Source organism: Aythya ferina, assembly GCF_964211825.1.
Source record: "Aythya ferina genome assembly, chromosome: 8".
Lineage (NCBI taxonomy): Eukaryota > Metazoa > Chordata > Aves > Anseriformes > Anatidae > Aythya > Aythya ferina.
The window spans coordinates 14,721,122-14,741,950 of NC_140304.1; the positions used below are offsets into that span (position 1 = coordinate 14,721,122).

The following is a 20,829-nucleotide window of genomic DNA, read 5'->3' on the forward strand; positions in this document are numbered from 1 at the left end:
TAAATTACATTAAAGATCAACTAAGTTACATAATACTCATTCTACTATAATTCTGCCAATTTATTTTTGAGAAAAAAATCATCTGCAAGAATGCACCTGAGAGGGAAGGCAGTTCACTGAAGCTGCACCAAATTGTCATCTATCATGTGCATGTCTAAGCTACCCTGGGGACAAGGCAATTTGGATCTTCAAGAGAAGTAGGAGGTTGCTAGAAAGAAGGACTATAAAAATGTATTAATTTGGGTTCTACTCATAGACTTGGACTTAAAAGTATTGAAAACAGAAAAAAAATAGTGTTTATGTATTATACAGCTCATACTACTCATTCAGCCCCATGAAACTGTTTTGTTTCAAATATCACACAAATGTTATATGTTAGCTACAACCGTGATTTTTGTGTTTTGCATTAATTTTGAAAATGAATGTTTTATTATATTTAGCTGGGACCTTCAGTAGGGTCTTTCAAGCTCGCTAATCTATTTGCTTTTTTACAACCTTATCTGAGGGCAAATCTTAATTGACAGAGGACTTGGAAAAGCTAAACAACAGTCCAAAGGTTGTCTTGGACTTAATTCTTACAACATTCGAGTCTGTAACCAAAGTCGCTGTTGGTGTATCTCGGAAAAGCAAAGTTGCTGCAGACATTCAGTGTCTTGTCTAGATTTTGAGAGCAATGGTAAAAACTGTACCTGGTATCTTAATTGGTATGTAAATGGATAAAAGATGTGTTTATTACCGTGTAATTGACCTGTGGTTTTCCCTGTTCTCAGTGATGTATTTTGCAGGGAGGCAGGGGACAAGTCTATGAATTAATTTTTATCCCTCCTACAATTGAAAAGTGATCTGTTTTAGGAATCAGACATACTACCTGTATATTTCTTCAAAATGAAGACTAAAACTACAGAAAACTTTGGAAACGTCATAGTAAAGTAAAATGTGGTGTGATAATGTATGTTGCTCAAATTAGCTAGCTATGTACCTAAGTGGCTTATTATCAAAAAGCAAATAACATGGGCCATTTCTTGAAATATTTTTAAAAGTTGCCTTATGTTAATGAAACTATTTATTTCTTCTGTTTCAAAGTTTGAAAAATTATTAGTAGACTTTCAGTTCCTAACATATCTATTTGTTCAAGGCTGTATTCATATCAGGGACTAAACATAAACAATAAGAACAGCAGCATCCCCAATTGTTTTGTTTATTTATTTTTTTTTTTTTTCTGGACAGTTATTTTGTAATGGAATACTCCCTGCAATTCCAATAAATAACACTTATTGCTTGTCCTATGCCTATGATACATGACAGTGTCACTGTCAAGGCCTGCTGTAATACCCAGCTTGTTGCCCCCAGCTAGTCAACAGAGCAGAGTAGTTTGCAAATTAAGACATTTGTCTGAATGACATATTTCTGAATGAGAATCACTTTACTTTGCAGAGAGTTTGGCCGCTGGAAAGTAAACAATCTTGCTGTTGAAAGAAGAAATTTCCTTGGCTCCCCGCTGCCACTTGCCCCTGAATTCTTCCGTAACATAAGGCTACTAGGACGCCGCCCAACACTTCAACAGATCACAGAAAACCTTATCAAGAAGTATGGGACACACTTCCTACTATCGGCTACCTTGGGAGGTAGGGTTAATGCTTGGAAATATGGTGCATATGACTGAACTAAAAGCATTGGTCAACTGATTTCCTTGTAAAACTGTGGTGTTCTCTGTTCCCAGAGCAGCTAAACTGAGCCACTATGCCTCGGTTAGATTTTACAGAACAGGAACAGGTTTTGTCTTCCAGCCTTATGGCTCCTTCTTCTGCTGATGATAAACTTTGTTTTATTAATTCTTTGTAAACAATTTTAAGGACAATAAGAAAAGAATGCCCATTGCTAAGAGTGACGTACTTAGGCCTGAGTTCCTGGTGTGCATGATCCTGGTCCTTTGGGGATGTTGGTCTGAACTGAGAAGTCATTGAGCGACAGTTTTCAGTAAGAGGACCCTAAAACAATCTGACACAATAACAAATTACACAGGTGTCTGGCTCCATTACAGGACTGCAGAGATAAAGCAACAAACCCAGTAACAGTTGTTTCCAACAAATCTTTTCACCTAGGAGACTTTTAAATGACTTTGACTGCTTGGAAGTCCATATATTGCCAGTCTACCCTTTTTAGGACTACTCTCCACTTAACCAGTGGGACTAAAAGTCTCAGAATGGGATGGAGAGGCTTTTCCATGCGGTTAGTATTACCTTAATGGAAGCTGCATCTCTAAATCTCCATGGACTAATTTGGAAAGGGTAGCTAGATGTGTAATTGGGATCTGGTCATAAAATGGATTAAAGAAATCCAGTGAAGAGGCCTAATGTCCAAGGGAGAGCATAAATTGTTCCGAATAAAAGATAATTAGTGCCTGAGATTACCCATCGAGTCATCACAAAATGAACTGACATTTTAGAAATGCAGTTTTATCCCTTGGTGGGTGATTATATTAAAGATAATTCTAGTGATTGAGTATCCTTCCAACAGGACAGTCTTGTCAAAATCCTTTATTCACCTGAGGAATGGTTCTCTTTAACACATTTCATAACAGATTTCGAACCATATATTAAGGAAATGACAGCCTTCCTTTTCTCTTTTGGCTGATATCTGAGCTTTGTAGCAACTGAAATGGCTAACAGTAACTCTCTTTTGGAGAAGACTATTCTAGAAACAAGGTGAATTTCTGCCTTACTGGAGATATTAAAATAACAATACAGAACTAATTTCTATCATTATTTTCAAAACTAGTGCCTCTTCAGCAAATCCATCAATCTTTTGAAATTTAAGAATAAATTACATGTGTTGACCAGAAATTTGGAATAAAATTCCCAGATTATTTTTTTTTTTTAATTTGCTTCGTGTATTTCTTTCATACAAAAAGTACATATTTCAGAAATAAGCATATATTTTCTTATGTGTGTGGCACAGCTGAACAGTAAACCTAATTGCAGAAAAGAAATTAAATTTTTACCAAATATTTATGTACAATAATTAAAGATTTAGCTGCAACAGGTATGGTAATGCAAAGATTATGCAGTGGTAAAACAGTTATTTTTATTAGCTATTTTCTTATTATTAACTAACATAAATTTTGGTACAAACAGCCATATCATCAAATTCACTTTAAAGTTGAAATTGAACCTAACAACCTAAGAAAAACAGACTAACACAATTATAATTGTTATTTCAAAAGTACAAAGCACCAATATCACCCTGATTACAAAAGAGCTTCAGACTTAATGCCTTTTAGAAAGTATAGCCCTAAGTAAAAACTAAAACCTAAGGACAGGTCTTTAGAGAAAAAGACATTTGACAATTTCATCTTAAACATTAAATTTGATCCACAAACCCATAGGATTTCCTGCAGGGAATCCAGGGTAGGGTCCCCTTTTCTCCTCTCTCTTAATACCATCTCAGAAAGCCCCTAAAATGCAGTAGCTGCCATATACTTGCAAAAGTGTACTACTTACAAGGAGACAATGTTGACCTTAGGACTGTGCCTAAGCTTAATGTTTAAGGTTTTGATTTAAGTGTCTAGCCTTAAGTTTTAGGCATAATTTCAGACACACCTGCAGCCTTCCATTATCATTGGATGGGTGCTGAATACATTGAAAAATTCAATTATTAAAATAATTATGGGAAAATAGTAATTTCTAAGAGTGCTTTCATAAGGAGGCTAATAACCCTATACTTTTCTGTAAGTGTTCATTCTTGTTTTGGGGCTAGATTGAATGGAAATTCCCAGAGATGCTTGTCCATATTTTAACATGTACGTCATCTATTTTATTTCAATAATGTAATCATACTTTTTCTTTAATTATGAGTTTTATTCTGAAAGCTTTGTCACCTATGCAGCTTCTAAAAAGCAGAAGACCAAACAGAGTGCACATATTTCTTTTATTTAATGAATTCCCAGTCATCTGTATTCATGGCCATAAAGGAAAAATTGGCAAATGAATGATCTTGTGGTAAGATTTGTGTGCCCTTGTGACCATTTGGCTTTCATGAATATCCCTTTCTGACTGTAAAGGGAACCCTTGCACATAGTTTGTGAGACATTCCCATGTCTTTATTCACAAACACAGAAATATACTCCTCAAGGGCATTCTGAAATGAGAATTTAGGGAAGTTCTATTTTCCGTGATGCCACGAGTTAATGTGGAAAAAGACATTTCTCACTGTTTCTCTATGAAATGGAAATTTTTATATGTTTATGACATAAGGAAAGTCAAATATCCATAATGAGCAGGTTCAAGTTGCACAATGGAAGAACATTTTGTAGTCCAGTGTTTGTACAGCCAAAGCCATGATTGAGCATTGGGTTCACGGATGAATCTACATGCTTGCGCATAGGAGTAACCTCTTCTTTTTCTGCATTGACTGTCTACAGCATCCAATTTGCAGACAAAGGGAGCTGTGGCTGCTCATTTTCTTTCAATTTTGCACAAAAATTGGGATGCTGTATTGGGCTGGGCCATCACTAGTAGGTGAGGCATTTTCCTCCACTCTTCTAGAGCGACACATGTCCTGCTTACTTTAGAAAGATTGCAAATTTACACAACCCATCCAAAAATGGCCAGGACTGTTTGACAGGAGAGGCAAGAGAGGATTCATACATGTAATCTGCATCCTAGAAGGTGAGAGAAGACTTTATTGGACAAATCCCTGAACATCTCATCTAATTAGAACTGCTTTAGCCTGTGTGACCTCCTGAACTTCCTTCCAGCCTAAATTATTCTCTGATTCCATTAAATGTAGTTCTGAATTCTTTACCAGCTTTCAACTAGCACTGCTGTTAAGCAGATTCTTCATCAAGTGAGAGACAACACACAATATTATTTTTCTCCCCCCCCCTTTTTTTTTCCTGCATTTATACTTAATGCTTTTGCTTGCCTACAGCACGGTGCAAGGAACGTCCATCCTTCTGAATAATATACAAAAGTATTAGCTGCCATAAGCCTTAATGGTTTACAACAAATAGTATGGAGCAGTGAGTTACAGAACTGAAAATTATTGTGAAGCCCAGCGCACCACCGTGGAATAAGTGTAGGAGGATGAAAATGTCATTGGATCCCACGTTTCACACTGTTCTTACATATGGATATCAAAGTTGCTTAGCAAACTGGGTAGATTTGATGATGAGGAAATTACAGCTAACTGACCCATTATGATGAAATTATAGGTCTTATTCCTGGCATTTGGGTGAAATGAGTCTGATTCTGGTGCTCTGCAAGAAGAAGACAGTGGGTCCTCTTACCATCTGGAACACCACAACTGCTCTTAAAAAAAAAAAACAAATTTGCAGAAGGTTGCCAAGCTTGTTACGAAATTAAAGCATTAGAGGTCAACTGGCTAAAGGGCAATTTCAAATGTTTGAGATTTTTGCTCCTATTGTCAGACAAGTGCTCAAAATGCTCATTACCAGACCATCAATGCATTTGCTTGTTTTGGTCAGGAAATATCTCTCATAACTCTGAAAGCTTTGAGATAAAAAAAAAAAAAAAATAAATAGTTTCTCTTTACAACAATTTAAGAATATGAGCAAATCAGTTTAATTCCAACCTCCTGTTTTTGTCCTCTCCATTGTTTACAGTTATGCAAACATATTTGATATTCACACCTATACTATTCTGTGAACTGCAAAAAAGAAAGGGTCAGATTTTCCTTCCCTGATTGGTATTCCTCTTGAGTAATATATTACACTGCATATAGAGATGGGAGAGATTTTCAGTTGGTGAAAATCAGTGAATCTCAATGAACTCTAAAGTATTTACGATAATTTACACTAACTGCTGATATGACCTTTGCTTTCTGTGTCACTTCATTCAAGGTAAGGTACAAAGTATTGAAAAAAGAGTAAGAGAGAGTACAGTCTTAAGTAACTGATGTGATAAAGAACCTTGAAAATTTATTATTGGATATCCAAACCCCCCTAGAAATTTAATATAATGGATGCTAAGGGGAAGAAAAAAGCCCAACGATATATTCTCTTTTTTCTCTCTTCCTATCTGCTCAAGGAAGAAAATAATCAAATCATTTCACAGATGGTATATATGGAATTAATGTGCAGTTATTAAGTTGAACCACAGAAATGATGACACATCTGGCCTAGCATTAATTTATATAGTATTTGAAGCTGTGTACTTCCATCAGCATCTGCTTAGGTTTGGGAAACTAATCTGATGGTGTGTTCTGTAATTCATACAGGAATAGATTTTCTAGTGGTACTAAGCGATTTTTAATAACAATGGTTTTATATACATGTAATACTATATTGCATTACAGCTATTGTAACTGAGGTATTCTATTTAACAAGAAACATTTGAGAACTGCACAAAACAAAGACCTTTATATCTTTTTTAAGATACATCTACATGTATATTCATACATGTAAAAAGTACTTAAAAGTAGGTAACTGTATCTTCCAAGTAGGTAACTGTGGACAATGCTGAGATGTATCCAGCTCTGAGTTTTCTCTCTCTCTCTCTCTCTTTTTTTTTTTTTTTAATATATTTTATTTTTTTATTTTTTATTTTCATTTTTATCATTTCCTCATTTTCTGTAAAGAATTGATGAAAGATGCTTGAATCACTAGTTTTTCCTATCACTACCCAGTCTACACATGAAAATATAAAACATCAAGGAACGTGATCCTTTTGTCATTACAAAGTTGTAGGTACAAGAAAACAATCTCTAAATAATTGAAGCATAAAATAGGCTAAAAATTAAAAACATATGAAGATGTATTATTATGTGTAACAAAATACATTTACTCCAATATACATTTATATTATTGATTTATATATATTATTGAGTTACAGTTGTTATGGCATTATTCTATTCTACTATGCAAAAGATTATTTGCATTTTTTAAAATTTAGATAATTCGTGAATATATTAATAAGATACACACAAAATTATTTTCTGATATCTGAATGCCATTTATAAACTGCTGTTTAGGAGTCATATATAAATGGAAGGGTTATTTGTCTAGGTAAATTTCTACATACTTATTTTATTTCATTTCTTAAAAACAGCTCATAGAATATTTATCTCAACTCAGTCATTTAACTTATAAGTAAAAATCCTTCAAAATAAACCTAGAAAGAAAGAAATATATAGGCTAAGGTATAGGTATAATTCCTTATAATATAAGGTATAATTCCAAGGCTCACAGGGACATTAGTATATATTGTGCCAAGGTCAGTCTGTAGTGTGAATGTCAGTCCCCAGTCCCCAGCTGAATATCCGTATCAGTGGCAGCAGCTACATGGTAATAAAGCATCAGCATATGTCTTCTAATTTCTTGAACCAGTCATTGGATCATGTGAGGATTTTTTGTAAGGATGAGCAAATGTTTTTATGCTATCTCTTTTAACCCTGAGAAAGTGAACTAGACTGACTCTTGAATTTCGTGAAGTAGAGAGAATACTGCTTTTAGAGCCTACAGAAGACACAGTTGTATGGATCCAGTGCTGAATAACCACTTTTTCTTTGTATTCCCTGCCATAATCCATTTCAGTTTTTAAAATACATAACCTTGAATAGTTTTCTAAAACTACAGTTAATTTTTAGCTAAAGCCTGGATATCTTTTTAGCCATTTTCAGACTATAACTAATTCATAAATAAATAAATAAATAAATAAATAAATAAATACATTCATGTTTCAAGTGTGACAGAAGAGTTTCTTTAGGCATGGGTTTAATTTTTCCTAAATAAATTTAAAATTCAAGTTGTCTCCCAGTAATTAAACATGAATCAATGGTGTTACTTTACAAAGCCAACAGTTCTGGGTGCAAAAGGGAATCCTGTTACAACTCTCCAGATACATGGTAGAGCCCAAGTAACAAAGTATGGTGGAGGTCTTTGTTTTTCAGTCCACTTTAATGTTTTATCTAGCAATTGTTATATCAGCGCTGTAAGATTAAATACTTCCTGAATATGCAAAATGCCTTTTGAACATCAAATACTTTTGAAATGTATCTGATTGCACCACAGTGCCTGAGAATATTAGTGATGAATTAGTTTGGCATGCCATTCAAGAATGATGCAGAGATTTTTGAGGAGAAAGAGCTTCCTTCATTTTTACATCAAAGGCCCCTTCACTCAAGCTGTGTGCCTTCACTCAACCTTGGGAAATGTAATCTGATGTGATCTAAATCAAAACAAACATGCAAAATTATTTCAATCCAGTTATAGAAACAAAACATATCTGTTATGGAGCAGGGACAGAGACTACAGGGCTGGGGATGAGCGTAGGATGCTGGCAGGGGATCCTGCCTGCCAAAACGCACCCACTGGCAACTTCTGCAGCAAGTATGGGGTCAAACAATACCATGAGGATAGGATGATGTGATAGCTGTGAAGAGATTCAAAGGTTATTTTTCTTGACATTTTCTAATGAAAACAAAACAAAGCAACATACAACACTGTTCTTTTTCAAGGTTCTTTTTGGAAATGGGAGGATTTTTATCACTACTCTGATCTTCACCCCCTGAAGAGCAACTGTTTCTGATGGGAGAAAAACAAACAGAGTCTCTTTTAATAATAAAGCTTATCAGCATTCTGTTGAAATATGATTTTGATGGAAACAGCCTCACTGGCCCTACTAATCTCTAACACAGATCAATCGAAAGGACTCTCTGAGTTTAAACCAGAAGTTTATTCACTGCCCAGTGAAACACAAAGAACCTCTTTTTTTTTTTTTTTTCTTTTTTTTTTTTTCCCCTTCTACTGTTCAGATTTTCAGTGGAAAGCTGATTGAGCTTCCAATATTCACTTTAATCTAAATACATTAGTTGAGACACCTGGAAAAAAGAAAAAAAGCAAATGAAATCTAATGAAAAATTACACCTTTTTTGCATTGCCTGTACTGACCTCTGATTTAGTGTTTACTGCCTGTGAGTTGTGGTATTGTCTGTTCTGATACAGCTGTGTCTTTAAAGTGCCACAAAAAACTGCACAAAGCCCATGGCCCCGTGCTCCCATCTCAGCTCACTCCATTGCTCTTCATTTCAGAAAGGCGTTTCATATTGTGACTAGTGTCACAGGGCAACTTTTGAAAAGGCAGGTTTTATTTCATAGGCATAACTGAAAGCCAACAGTGCTGGAACCTAGAGCAGATTTTGATGGCAAATTTCTCTCAAGGCACCAGCCATGAGACTTTTCTGTGCTTCTCCATCCCTCTGCTCACTGCAGGAAGGGTGGCAACATCCCAGTGTGGGTAGTGGCCCATCTGGCCACAAGACCCGCACCATCTCACATCAGGGTGGTGTGGCAAAATGGGGCACACACGCCTGTGCTCATAAAACATGCTTATGCCTCTCCTGCCAAATGAACCTAGTCTGCTTTGCAGGAGGTTTTGGCATCAATTAAATACAATGTGAATGCATGTCTATTTATTAGAGCAGACAGATTAGGTAACTGGATGGGGAAACCCTGTTACTTTTGGAGACTGTTTTGATTTCTGTTTTTTGGAGTTCAAGCAATTAAAACCTGCTTCAATGACTGCATGCACCAAAACAAACAAACAAACAAACAAACCACAATAAAACAAAACAAAACAAAACAAAACAAAAATTACCCAAAAGGAAACTACTGAAGGGGAAGCATAAACAGAGTGGCAAATAAAATGAGGTAGACTCCAGCTGGAATATTCTGGGCAGCAGCTTTCCCTTCCAGGATGAAATGAATATACTGGGCAAGCCAGGAAGGTTTAGTTAGATACGAGAATCCTGGATAACACAAGTTTTGCCTGTGTATGGGCTGAAGAGCCTGTCTGTCCTCTGAACTTGTGAGAGACTGTGAAACAGTATAAATTGATTAACATGAACACATTCCTCTTTCTCCAAACACAAATGAATTTTCTTCAAGCAGAAGTAGCTGTGTGTGTCAGCAGATGTGTTCTGCATAGAGACATGAGTTCTTCATTTAACATTGCTCACCACCAAAATTATCTCCTTTCAAATAAGATGTCATATTTTTGTCCTACACAGTATCCCTCTACAGCTATATTTGTTGGCACATAAGCCCATCTGAAATTGCCATCATTTCCCTTGAATGGGCAAAATGCCACCATAGCAGATGCATGAGCAATGAAACTAGAGTGAGTGGCAAGTCAGGCCATATCAGTGTAGTTTCCTTTCCAGGAGTGAGGAAACAGCATTCTGTGGAGCTGTTCAGCACATAAAATACAGGTATAATGATATTATTTATTGACTCGAGCAAATTAACACAGAAGAATGCTGCCTACCAAATAAAGGTTTGGAAAGTGAGAAAAGTGTTTTAGTAGTTACTTTCTACATAAGTTGCACAGAAGAAAATATTAGTCAATAAATTATTTTTCTATTTTATTTTCTGAAGAAAAGAGCTTTGTCTAAATAAAACACAAAGTGAATGAATTCTTGTTTAGCCTGAAATACAGGAAAAAAAACATCCACAATGTAAACAATTAATGTAGAATATTCCTTACAAATTTAACATTCCCAGTAACTCTTTACTTAAAATGTTTTTAAGAACCTGCTCAGTTAAATGAATGAGATTTTGCTTTGTTTTCTTTTTTAATTATCCGTTGGGAATTAAATTTTCTAAACTCAAGTATTTGCCCATGTCTATTTAGAGAGGATAGAACTGAGAAAACCACAACCTAAGATGCTGGAGCTTCTCTTTGCTTTTGGAAGAACAAATCTGCTTTAGAAGTTAGGAAAGTGTTACTTTTGTCCCCTCCGCACCCCCTGACCCTTTTTGTTTGTTTGTTTGTTTGCTTGCTTTTAAAGAAACTGATTAAGCTTCTGATTACATATTTTTTTATACTTTTTCATGATATGAATTTGGTTTAAGAGATCTGTTAAATCAGGTTTCAAGCATCTTATCATTGCTGAATTGATTACACAGCATAAACATATTGACAGTTTATAAAGGTTATAAGAAGGTATTATCTTTCTTTTTCTGAAATCAAATGAGATTTATATTTCAAAAGAAGGAAATAACAAAAAGATGCAAAAATTATTTTGATTTTATTTCATGTTAACATTAAATACTAAAAAAAAAACAACGAAGGTATTGATCAACCTTGTATACAGACACATTTTTATATGATTAAGATTGAAAGTGTACATAATATTTATATATAAAAAGTTGGAATTAGTGTAGAAGATTTATCCCTGGTGTCACTGCTTTTTAGGTATAAATATGTTCAATTTTATTGTCGCTATTCTTACAAGGCATTAAAAAAAAAAAAGGAAAAGAACAGTAATTCTCTGTTGATTTTTCAGAGATGTTTCATATGGAAAAAATAGAAAGTGTTGTTTTTTACTTTCATAAAGGTGGATAAATTCTCAGAAATGTCAGAGAGGGAGGATAAACACTGGTCAGACCACTAGACCCATGGAAGTTCTCATTCATGTGCTTAGGCACTAAACTAGCTAAGTATGACAGCAGGGTGTTTATCTAACTGCTGTGGAAAACAACAGCTTGCCACCTTATTTCTGGCAAAACAAAATCTGTAGATGATGTCACTGATGAATGCTGTGGTTTCTGTTTCCATACTCAGGAGAGGAGTCACTCACAATTTTTGTGGACAAAAGGAAGCTGAGCAAGAGATCAGAAGGAAGTGATCCTAGCACCAACAGCTCTGCAGTGACTCTGGAGACTCTGCATCAGCTTGCAGCCTCCTACTTCATTGACAGGGACAGCACTCTGCGCAGACTCCACCACATCCAGATAGCCTCCACTGCCATAAAGGTACGGGAAGTACTCTGATAGAAACCTTCAGACATGTTTCCAGATTCACTACCTGCTTTTCAGGAGAGATGTTTTGATTAGTAAAAAAAGATTGATTTGGAAAATAACAAATTTTGTCCTAATCATTTTCTTACTTGAATCAAAGCATTACATTTATAATGAAGAAGACTGTTAAGAGGTGGGTCTGACAGACTAAAGATAGCACTCTCAATGATCATTGTATAATTTTAATGCTACAAATGTCCCTTACAGAAGTATTAGGTCATTGAGACAATCTGTACATGTGTGTTCAGCAATTATGTTTATAGCCACTTATATTTTTCCCACAGGTACATATAGTTTATGTTTTCCCTTGCACTTTTTTTTTTTTTTCTTTTCTAAATATAGTTTAGTGCACTCTTATGATTGACATGAATTAATTTTTACTGATCTTTCAAATAAATATGTATAAATGGAGCTCTTGGTTCTACAGCACTGTGGAGGCACATCCTATTTTCTGCCAAGAACTGCTTTGGTACAGTCAAAATACCCAACCTACTGACTGCAGTATGTCATTCATAGCACTAGAGGATACTTGGATAAATTCAGTGTCTCTGCAGCTATTATGTAAAGCAACAACTGTTCTTTTGAGCAAATCTTTAGCTGAATGTTTCTTATTGGAAATAGCTGCTCTCAGTCCATTTCCCGAATTGAAGAGCAAATCAAAACGCAACTTGCAGTTGAAAGCATGTTAATTATGAGGCTTTTAATGTAAGATGTGATTTAGAATCCACTACATTTATTGGATCAGACCACTGGTAACAAGGGTCTTTATTAAAGACCATCTGAAGCAAATTTGTATTTTTCAGCTACCTTAGTTATTACTTAAGTAAATATAAATTTACTTCCTTGGGAGTGCCAGGTCCTTTACATACAAGAATACATGCAGAACTTGTGGCATGGCAGCAACCACTTCATTTGTCTGTTATATGGAGGATATTCCTCCTGTCCCATCCATCATGGCAGCTAACCTCAGCTCAGAGCTGGTCATCTGCAGGTGCAAGACAGTGTTTGGCTCTTCAAGCATAACAGATGAAAACCCAGCAGAACCAACACAGAGTCCAGTCTCATCCGGTGGCTGCCTGCTGGATCACACAATCTTGCTGCAGACTGTCCTTCTACCTATCCCTCTGATCTGACTTACCTCTGCAATCTCAACATTCATTACGCAGAGCTGCAGCAATCTTTAAAACTAGTCTGCTTCCTTCAAAGCACAGGCAAAATTTTCCTTCTTTGTTAAGAAAATTTATTATCAGGAAAAGGTAGTAACAAAAGTGCTAGAATATAGAAATGCAGAAGCAAAGCAATCTCTGAAAGAAATGTCTCCTATTAGCTGCATTTTCAAAGCAATTCTGTGCTATAATACAAAATTAAACCCTGCTTCCTAATGATTTAGGTAATGAATATTCCACATGTCAAATGTTTTTTACAAACACCACAAAAATGACCAAGTTTTCTCTACACACCTCCACTGTTTATGAGATGGATATAAATGCAAGTGGTAGTCCACACACAAATCTAATTTGGGTAATTGACTGCAGCAGGTCTCTAGAAAACAGTTTTCACATCAGATGCAACAGTACTGACACATGAAACACTCATTTTGTAGCTTACTTTCGTTGAGATTGGGAATATTTGCATTACAGATTTCTATTGTTAGAACACTTAACTAAACATAAAAACCTGTTTCTGTTGAGCACTGAACACAGGAGCAGACAGAGAAGGCTTTTTTTGTTGTTGTTTTGTTTTGTTTTCTCTCCATACAGATTTTTGAAACACTACAGTTTTTACATTGGAAAGCCATGAAATAACGGTCCAGATCCATGGTGTAAATAGAATATTTTCAGATTGTTTATTAAAACATACTGATAACTGAGTTAGACAACAGGCTTTCCATAGACTTGCAGATCTCACCATCCCTGCGGTTATACCTGGGGGAAGATCTGGCAGTAGTAACACCCTGCAGGACCTGAGGACAGGGAGGGCCATCACCCATCTGTGTGCCTTCCCCTCCTAGACTGCTTCAAGGAGGGGAGTGAACCTAGCCTGTAAATTTCTGCATGGGTTTATTCACAGAAGCCTTGTCTGCCTTGCTCTCCAAAGCCCTGCTCAAATCTTCTGCATGAGAGGTAAAATGGGATTTGCAAAGGCAGTCCAAGAAATGTTCCCTCACTTCACTATAACTCCCTTCTGACAAATCCAATACTAACATATTGGAACAGGTGATGATTTTTTCCCCACATTTAGAAATCCCTGAAATTGTGAAATGTATAAGTTTTCTGAGTAATACACAATCATTTTTTGATTGCTGACTAATTAACAAAAAATAATACGTTCAGAATCTATTTAGTATTTGACACTATCAGTTATGATTCACTCCCAGGTAGCAATTCCATGTCTCAAACATCATTTGCATGTACATAAAACTTCATTTAATTGAAAAGAAAAAGACTAAAAGGATAGTTTATAGATATTTTTTCATTTTTAGATATTTTAGATATTTAGATATTTTTTGAATTGCTTGTTTTCCCTTCCTTTTTATCAGTCAACTTTAGTTAGATTCCGGAAGGCTTTTTAATATGCTGTATACTAGATTATACCCTACTAAAAGAGTTGTTTATATTTAGGAAGAAAGAACTGAGAATATTAATATGCTTCATATTACTCATATCCTTACTAGGAAAAACTCAGCTATCCTTTTGGGAATGTGTACCTCAATGAAACAAACAAACAAAAAAATCAGAACAGGCAAGACAAAGCACAAATCAAAATACACAGTACTGTGGATAAAAAACAATGCTTCAGTGTGCAAATGAGCATCCAGAATCAAAGGTAAGGGATACAACTATCCTTTCCTTTGGTTCTTTGGATCATATAACTACATACCGTAGTGCATTTTTTACCTTTTGAAACAGGTTTCTGATCATGTTTGGAGACATGATGCGTGATTAAATAGGCTGCTGGTCTGTAAACAATTCCAGTGTTTTCATGAATATGAATTAACATGTTATATTGTGCAAAGAATATCTGCATTACATCTGCATGCAAATTCATGCAATTTAAAACAACCTTTAATCGTTTGGGTTTCTTTATCAATGTTAATGTTCTGCCACAAAGGTGTTCGTGGAGTTTTGGACTTCCAAAACAATCAGACGATATTTGATACTATATGTGCTTGTTGGCTTGTTTATTTTTCACATTTCCTGTAACTATGGGCAATCTGAAACTGCAGCTTTAGTTAAAAACAACTGTGCACAACCATATTTTTCTGTTTGTAGTGTTCTCAAATGTCTGTCTTGATGACTGTAACACCCCTAAAAATATTCCACAAGAAATTAGATCATGAAGACACATTCTTCCCTTAAAAATAAAAATGTTTTCTCATAAAATGAAAAAGGATATTTACAAATTCCACCATGATATATATCCTAAACAAATTGCTATGTTAATTCTATGCCTCTTCTTGCAATTTTTCTTTTCCTTTTACTCATTTGATCTGTCATTTAGGCTAACTGATTTGGGAAAGAGATATTTTCTGTTTGGTTACATTGTAACTTGCTAATACATTAATAAGATTTAATGATCATTTAAAAGGAAAAAAAAAGTCACAATAATATTATGCAAAGACATATTCTCTCTTCTACTGGACTGTGAGGCAGAAGGAAAAAAACTAAGCATCCAAGAGCAGAGGGGCACTTTCAGTTACTTTTAAAGCACCACCAAAGATGGATTTGTCTAGGACAGGAAACGATGAGCATTCAAAAGTGCTATAGCAGTGCTCAGTCAAATGTAAAGACAGCAATGAGTAATTCATCCATTCACAAACTATATCTGTTTTTGTGTTTGTACATTTAGGTCTTAGTATTTCCAGCTTCTTCTTTTGGTGCGTCCTCCACAGATTAAGGTCTAAGTTTTCTGCAGATGGGACATTGAGAGGGATCCATTAAGTCTCTTGAGTTGCAGAGCCAAATATTAGGTCAAATATTAGATGTGAATAATCAAGCTCAATCAATCTTCTGAGAAAATATACATATATGTATATATCACTATGGATATATATTTGTTTTCTCAAATATTACAAACAAAAATGGCAGAAATATTTTTCTCCCTAATTTACTTAAAACAATTAATACTTGAGCAACTCTTATATTTTCAATTCAAATTCACTGAGGTATGTAGTATCTTTTTTTTTTTTCTTTTTTCTTTTTTCTTTTTTCTTTTTTTTCTTACAGGTCTTGATACATTATTTTGTGGGACTGATCAGGAAGATAAGATTTTGATAAGTTTAATAATTAAGGTTTTCTGTCAGAAATGCTCATTTATGTTACAGAGAAAGGAAAACATTAGGAAGGGGGAAATGAGAATTAACATTAAAAGTCTTCAAGCCTAATTATTATTTAAGTAGTGAAAAACAAACCTATAATTCAGACCAAAATCTTTTCCTGTGCAGCATGAGAGGAGTACAAGAGATGTATTTGATAAATCAAATTTGTTAATCAAATCTATTTATAATCAGGTTTGTTGATTGTGACATAATTATCTTAAAAAAAAAATCAAAACAAGAAAAAATGACATCAGCACAACTGATTGAAGCTTCACATTTTTACATTGACAAGACATTGTTTATTTCACATAAAAAGAGGAAAAAACACCAAGTCTGATTTTCCAAGTTGAAATCAAATGTTCATGGGAGCTACCCAGGGCCTATATCAATATTTGCCTTATTTAAAAATCTCTGATACATACATTCTTTCAATATTATTTTAATGCATTCATTTTAGTGTAAGTAGTTAGGCTCCTATGTTAAATCAACAGTTTTCAGCCTCAAGGGCATCACTGGACTCTCGCCAAGAGCCTGAGGGCTGCATCTAATTTGCATACACATTTACATGAATGCACATCCTGTTGTGTTTGAAATATTACAGATCCAACATTACTTCCCTTGTATACTCATTTTAGAAGCTTTTTCCTATGAATATTTCTCTTCAGATGCACTGACAGCTGTTAAGTCTCCCTATTAACATGCATATTAGGATGATGGGGTGTGTACTCCTCTTGTTTTATATAATCCTGTAAATTTATGGAAGCATAATACAGACAAAGCCAGGAAAGGTTTTCTTTCTGTTTGTGTTTAATGAGCAATGTTCTCAGCTATTCCAACTCACTGATGCCCTTACCTCTGTACAGCCATACTAATTTGCATCTGTTGAAGATTTCACCATAACTGAATGTCCAGGGGAAGGTCAAATGACCTGAGACCTAGCACTATAAAATAACCCTTATCTGTATGTCTGACCTTTTCCTTCACTGATTGATGGATGGTGTAAACAACATTTGAAGGTCACAAGATTCCTTAGCACCTTCTGTGACAGTATTATGTCTTTGCCCACTAGCAGAATGACCTCAGTGTACTGCCCTGAGATCATGCATCTGTTTTCCTAGCACCTAATTAGAAGACTTTTTAATGGTGGGTAGATAGGGCTATGAATAAAATATCCAAACGTTTTTCTGCTTTCTGAGTGTAACACAATGGGGATACATAGCAGTATAAGCTCTTACTCCTATAAGCAACCCTAAATCCTGTTCACTGGAAGCCACTGTCATTTCCACCAATTAGTGGAATGACATTATTAGTGAGAATTAGCTTGCATCACTGCCTGCCCTTGGCTGGTGTTGCTCTTGAATGTAGGATTTGCCCTGAGGAAATGCTATGTTGAGAAGAGCACACAGCTTTATAGGACCATAGATAGTTTAGAGGATGTGCTAAACACTTGCTGAATGAAATTTGCACTAGAACAGATAGATATGTAGAACAGATAAGAAACACATCTAGTTTATAAGAACAGGGCTCTATTTTGATGGTAAATATATCTGATTATATATGAATGACCCCGTCTTACAGTGGACTGCTAGAAAGGAAATTAAACAAATTAGCTTCTCAGTCAAAACTCGGACTGAAATCCAGACTATTTGTTTCTTTGTTTGGTCAGAAAATACTTCCCGCTTTTTTTTTTTTTTTTTTTTTTAAATCTTTCTTTCATACCTTCTATTTGAATGTGGTTTCCTGTGGATTCAACTAGTTGCTGCAATCAAAAGTGGAAATGCTGCCATTGTTAAATTCCTGACAAACTGTAACTGTTTCCACAGCTTGCCTCATGGCAAAATTTTTGAAGCTTTTGAGGACATGACCTGAAAGCAGTACCATAATTATGTGCTGAGACAATTATATCATGTTGCTCAACAGGGTTTATTTGCTCAGGAGCAGCCCTGAATTTCTACAACCCTGAATTTCTACAGCTATATCCCTTCTTTTTTTCTGAAGATAGATTTTTTCTGAAGATAGATTTTTTTCTGAAGGTATCACAGTACCACATCCTACTGCACAGCACAGAATTTGTGCTTGTCTCATTATAAAATCGAAATACATGAGGCTTTATACATTTATGTCTAGGAGCTGTTGGAGATCTTTGGATCAAATTATCCGTAGACATTACAAAATATAATGACTGCTATGTAGGGACGTAAACTAATTCTAAGCATACACCAGCTGTAAAGGTTAGGGATTTATTGCCAGATCTTATTCAGGAGTTTAAGGTGATAAAATTAAAAACAACCTTAATTCATTTGGACAGTAGAGTTCTAATTAAGTAGAAACTCCACATCTGCTTTTCCTCAGAGGTAATGTGGAGGTCAGCTCTTCAGTTGGTTCTGATCCTCGCTATCCCAGTGAGAGGAAAAAGGTGGGGGGGAAGTCACACAGGCAAGTTCATGCAGTCATGTTTTACTACATAATCTCGGAGTGCATATTCAGCGTAATTGACACCATGCATCACAGCAGCTGCAACATGACAATCATAAACGGATATGCTTTAGCAGCCTCTAACACAGACTACACTGTTTCAATATATTTTCAATAAAGCATATAGAGGAGTAATGAGTAAGAGAAGTTCTAACATTGCCAGCTAGTTGGTGACATCATGAGATGCTCTCAAAGGAACAAATTTGCACATAATGGAGATGTTATGATATATACTTTGGAAAGACTTTAGATAATTATTCTTCAGTCTTAAAAATAAATTAAATAAAATAAATAAAAATAAAGTAGAATAAAATAAAATATACCAGGAATAGACATAATGGAACATAAAAAACTGAACACCTTTGTTAAATTAATTATGTAGTTTAATCAAGAGAGGAACAGGGAGAAAAACAAAAGACAAGATGAAAAAGGAGAGGAGAGGAGAGGAGAGGAGAGGAGAGGAGAGGAGAGGAGAGGAGAGGAGAGGAGAGGAGAGGAGAGGAGAGGAGAGGAGAGGAGAGGAGAGGAGAGGAGAGGAGAGGAGAGGAGAGGAGAGGAGAGGAGAGGAGAGGAGAGGAGAGGAGAGGAGAGGAGGTGAGGGGAGAGGAGAGGAGGTGAGGGGAGGGGAGGTGAGGGGAGGGAAGGGGAGGGGAGGCGAGGGGAGAGGAGATATAGATATCTTATAAATTCTATATTCCATAAATTTACAAATACATTTTCATGTATTTTGCTTTTAGATTTTATAATTAAAACTTGAATCTAGTCTTCCTTTTGAATCTTATTAATTTAATGATACAAACACCTCTGAAAAATCCTTCATGTTTAAATCTTTTAGAGGCAAGTGATTAGTAGACTTACAGCATTGAATTCTCATGCAATTCACAATTATTTCTATCTTCAGGATTTGACACGGTACTACAGCCGGATTTACATTTCTTACAGCAAAACTATATAATGCAAGCAATGCATTATAATGTTTACAACATCAATATATGCAATGGCAGAAGCTGCTGTTAAGAAAAAAACTCATCCAGGAAGGACACTTTCTATAGTATAAAGTGATTGCTATACTGTGCTTTCAGCTCTTTAATGTCTGAAGTGATGGTGTTTTCATCATTGTTCTACAGATTTGTTTGCTGAATCAAGCATTCAAAAAAATTTTTTTTGTAATTTTGCATTGTGCAATCTTACACAATAAATAAGCTCCATAGAAGTCAATGAAGTCAACAAGGTTTCTCTGTGAACAAATCAATATCGAGATCAGGGTTTTTTCCATTCAAATTCAACCATCATCTTCCTAATTTATCAAACCAGTTTTCATATTCTTTCTTCAGATTATCAGAATTAACACTCTAATTCCCACAAAATAGTAGCTACATTTCATGTTCTTGCAGGGAGCTGCAGTATTCTACCTTTGATATTTGCTTCCTGAAAAGTAAAATAATAATATATATAATAATACATAATAATATGTACTATAACATATTAGCTATACTAGTTCATTTTGTTCTAACAGTTTTAATAATCCTAAAAGTAGAGGACACTGGTATACAGTGTCCTACCTAGTATGCAGATTTGTAAGGAATATATCTTCTCCAAAGTACATAAAGCCTTGAAAATAAAAATCATTCCATCTTTTTTTCTTTGTCTTTTAATTAAATACTTACTGTGTAAAGTGATGATAAAATAGTACTGATAATAGAGGAAATGGATTGAAGAGGTACATTAATATTTTTTCTTCCATCTTATTTTAGTGAATTTAAGTAGACTTTATTATTTTTATAAATCTTTGTTATTTATTATAAATCTGGTTATCTGTTTGAAATACAATACTCATGGCAATACTGAGCCATACATATCATTGGAAGAAATGCATACACTAAATACACATAAAGCATAGCAAAATTTATATAATGTTAAAATGTGTGGTGTTTTTTGTTTTGTTTTGTTTTGTTTTGTTTTGTTTTTTAGAATATACATGAGGACCTGTGCTTTTTGATTTTTAATTTATGTTTGAAATTTTTTCATTTGGCCATATAAATTTATCTATTAAAAATAATCTTGTAGAAAGCAGTTGTTATATTACACAAACACAGGAGTAAAATATTATGCTGTTCTTTCTTGAGTTAAATAACTCATGCATTACAACTCTTAAACTCCACAGCATCAGGAGCTTAAAATGGTATGACAATTAGCAAAGTTAATTAAGATAATTTAA

The 20,829-nt window shown here is 34.9% G+C and overlaps 1 protein-coding gene across 5 annotated transcripts in view; it reads left to right on the top strand.

The window, feature by feature from the left end:
* The window catches only part of BRINP3 (BMP/retinoic acid inducible neural specific 3), a 208,921-nt gene that overhangs the window by 120,434 nt on the left and 67,658 nt on the right, over positions 1-20,829 (top strand). For all 5 annotated transcript variants that reach the window (XM_084527639.1, XM_084527642.1, XM_084527640.1 and 2 more), the window contains exons 3-4: positions 1,435-1,625; positions 11,583-11,773. In XM_084527639.1, the coding sequence (XP_084383765.1) occupies positions 1,435-1,625; positions 11,583-11,773 (382 nt within the window). The remainder of the gene's footprint in view (positions 1-1,434; positions 1,626-11,582; positions 11,774-20,829) is intronic.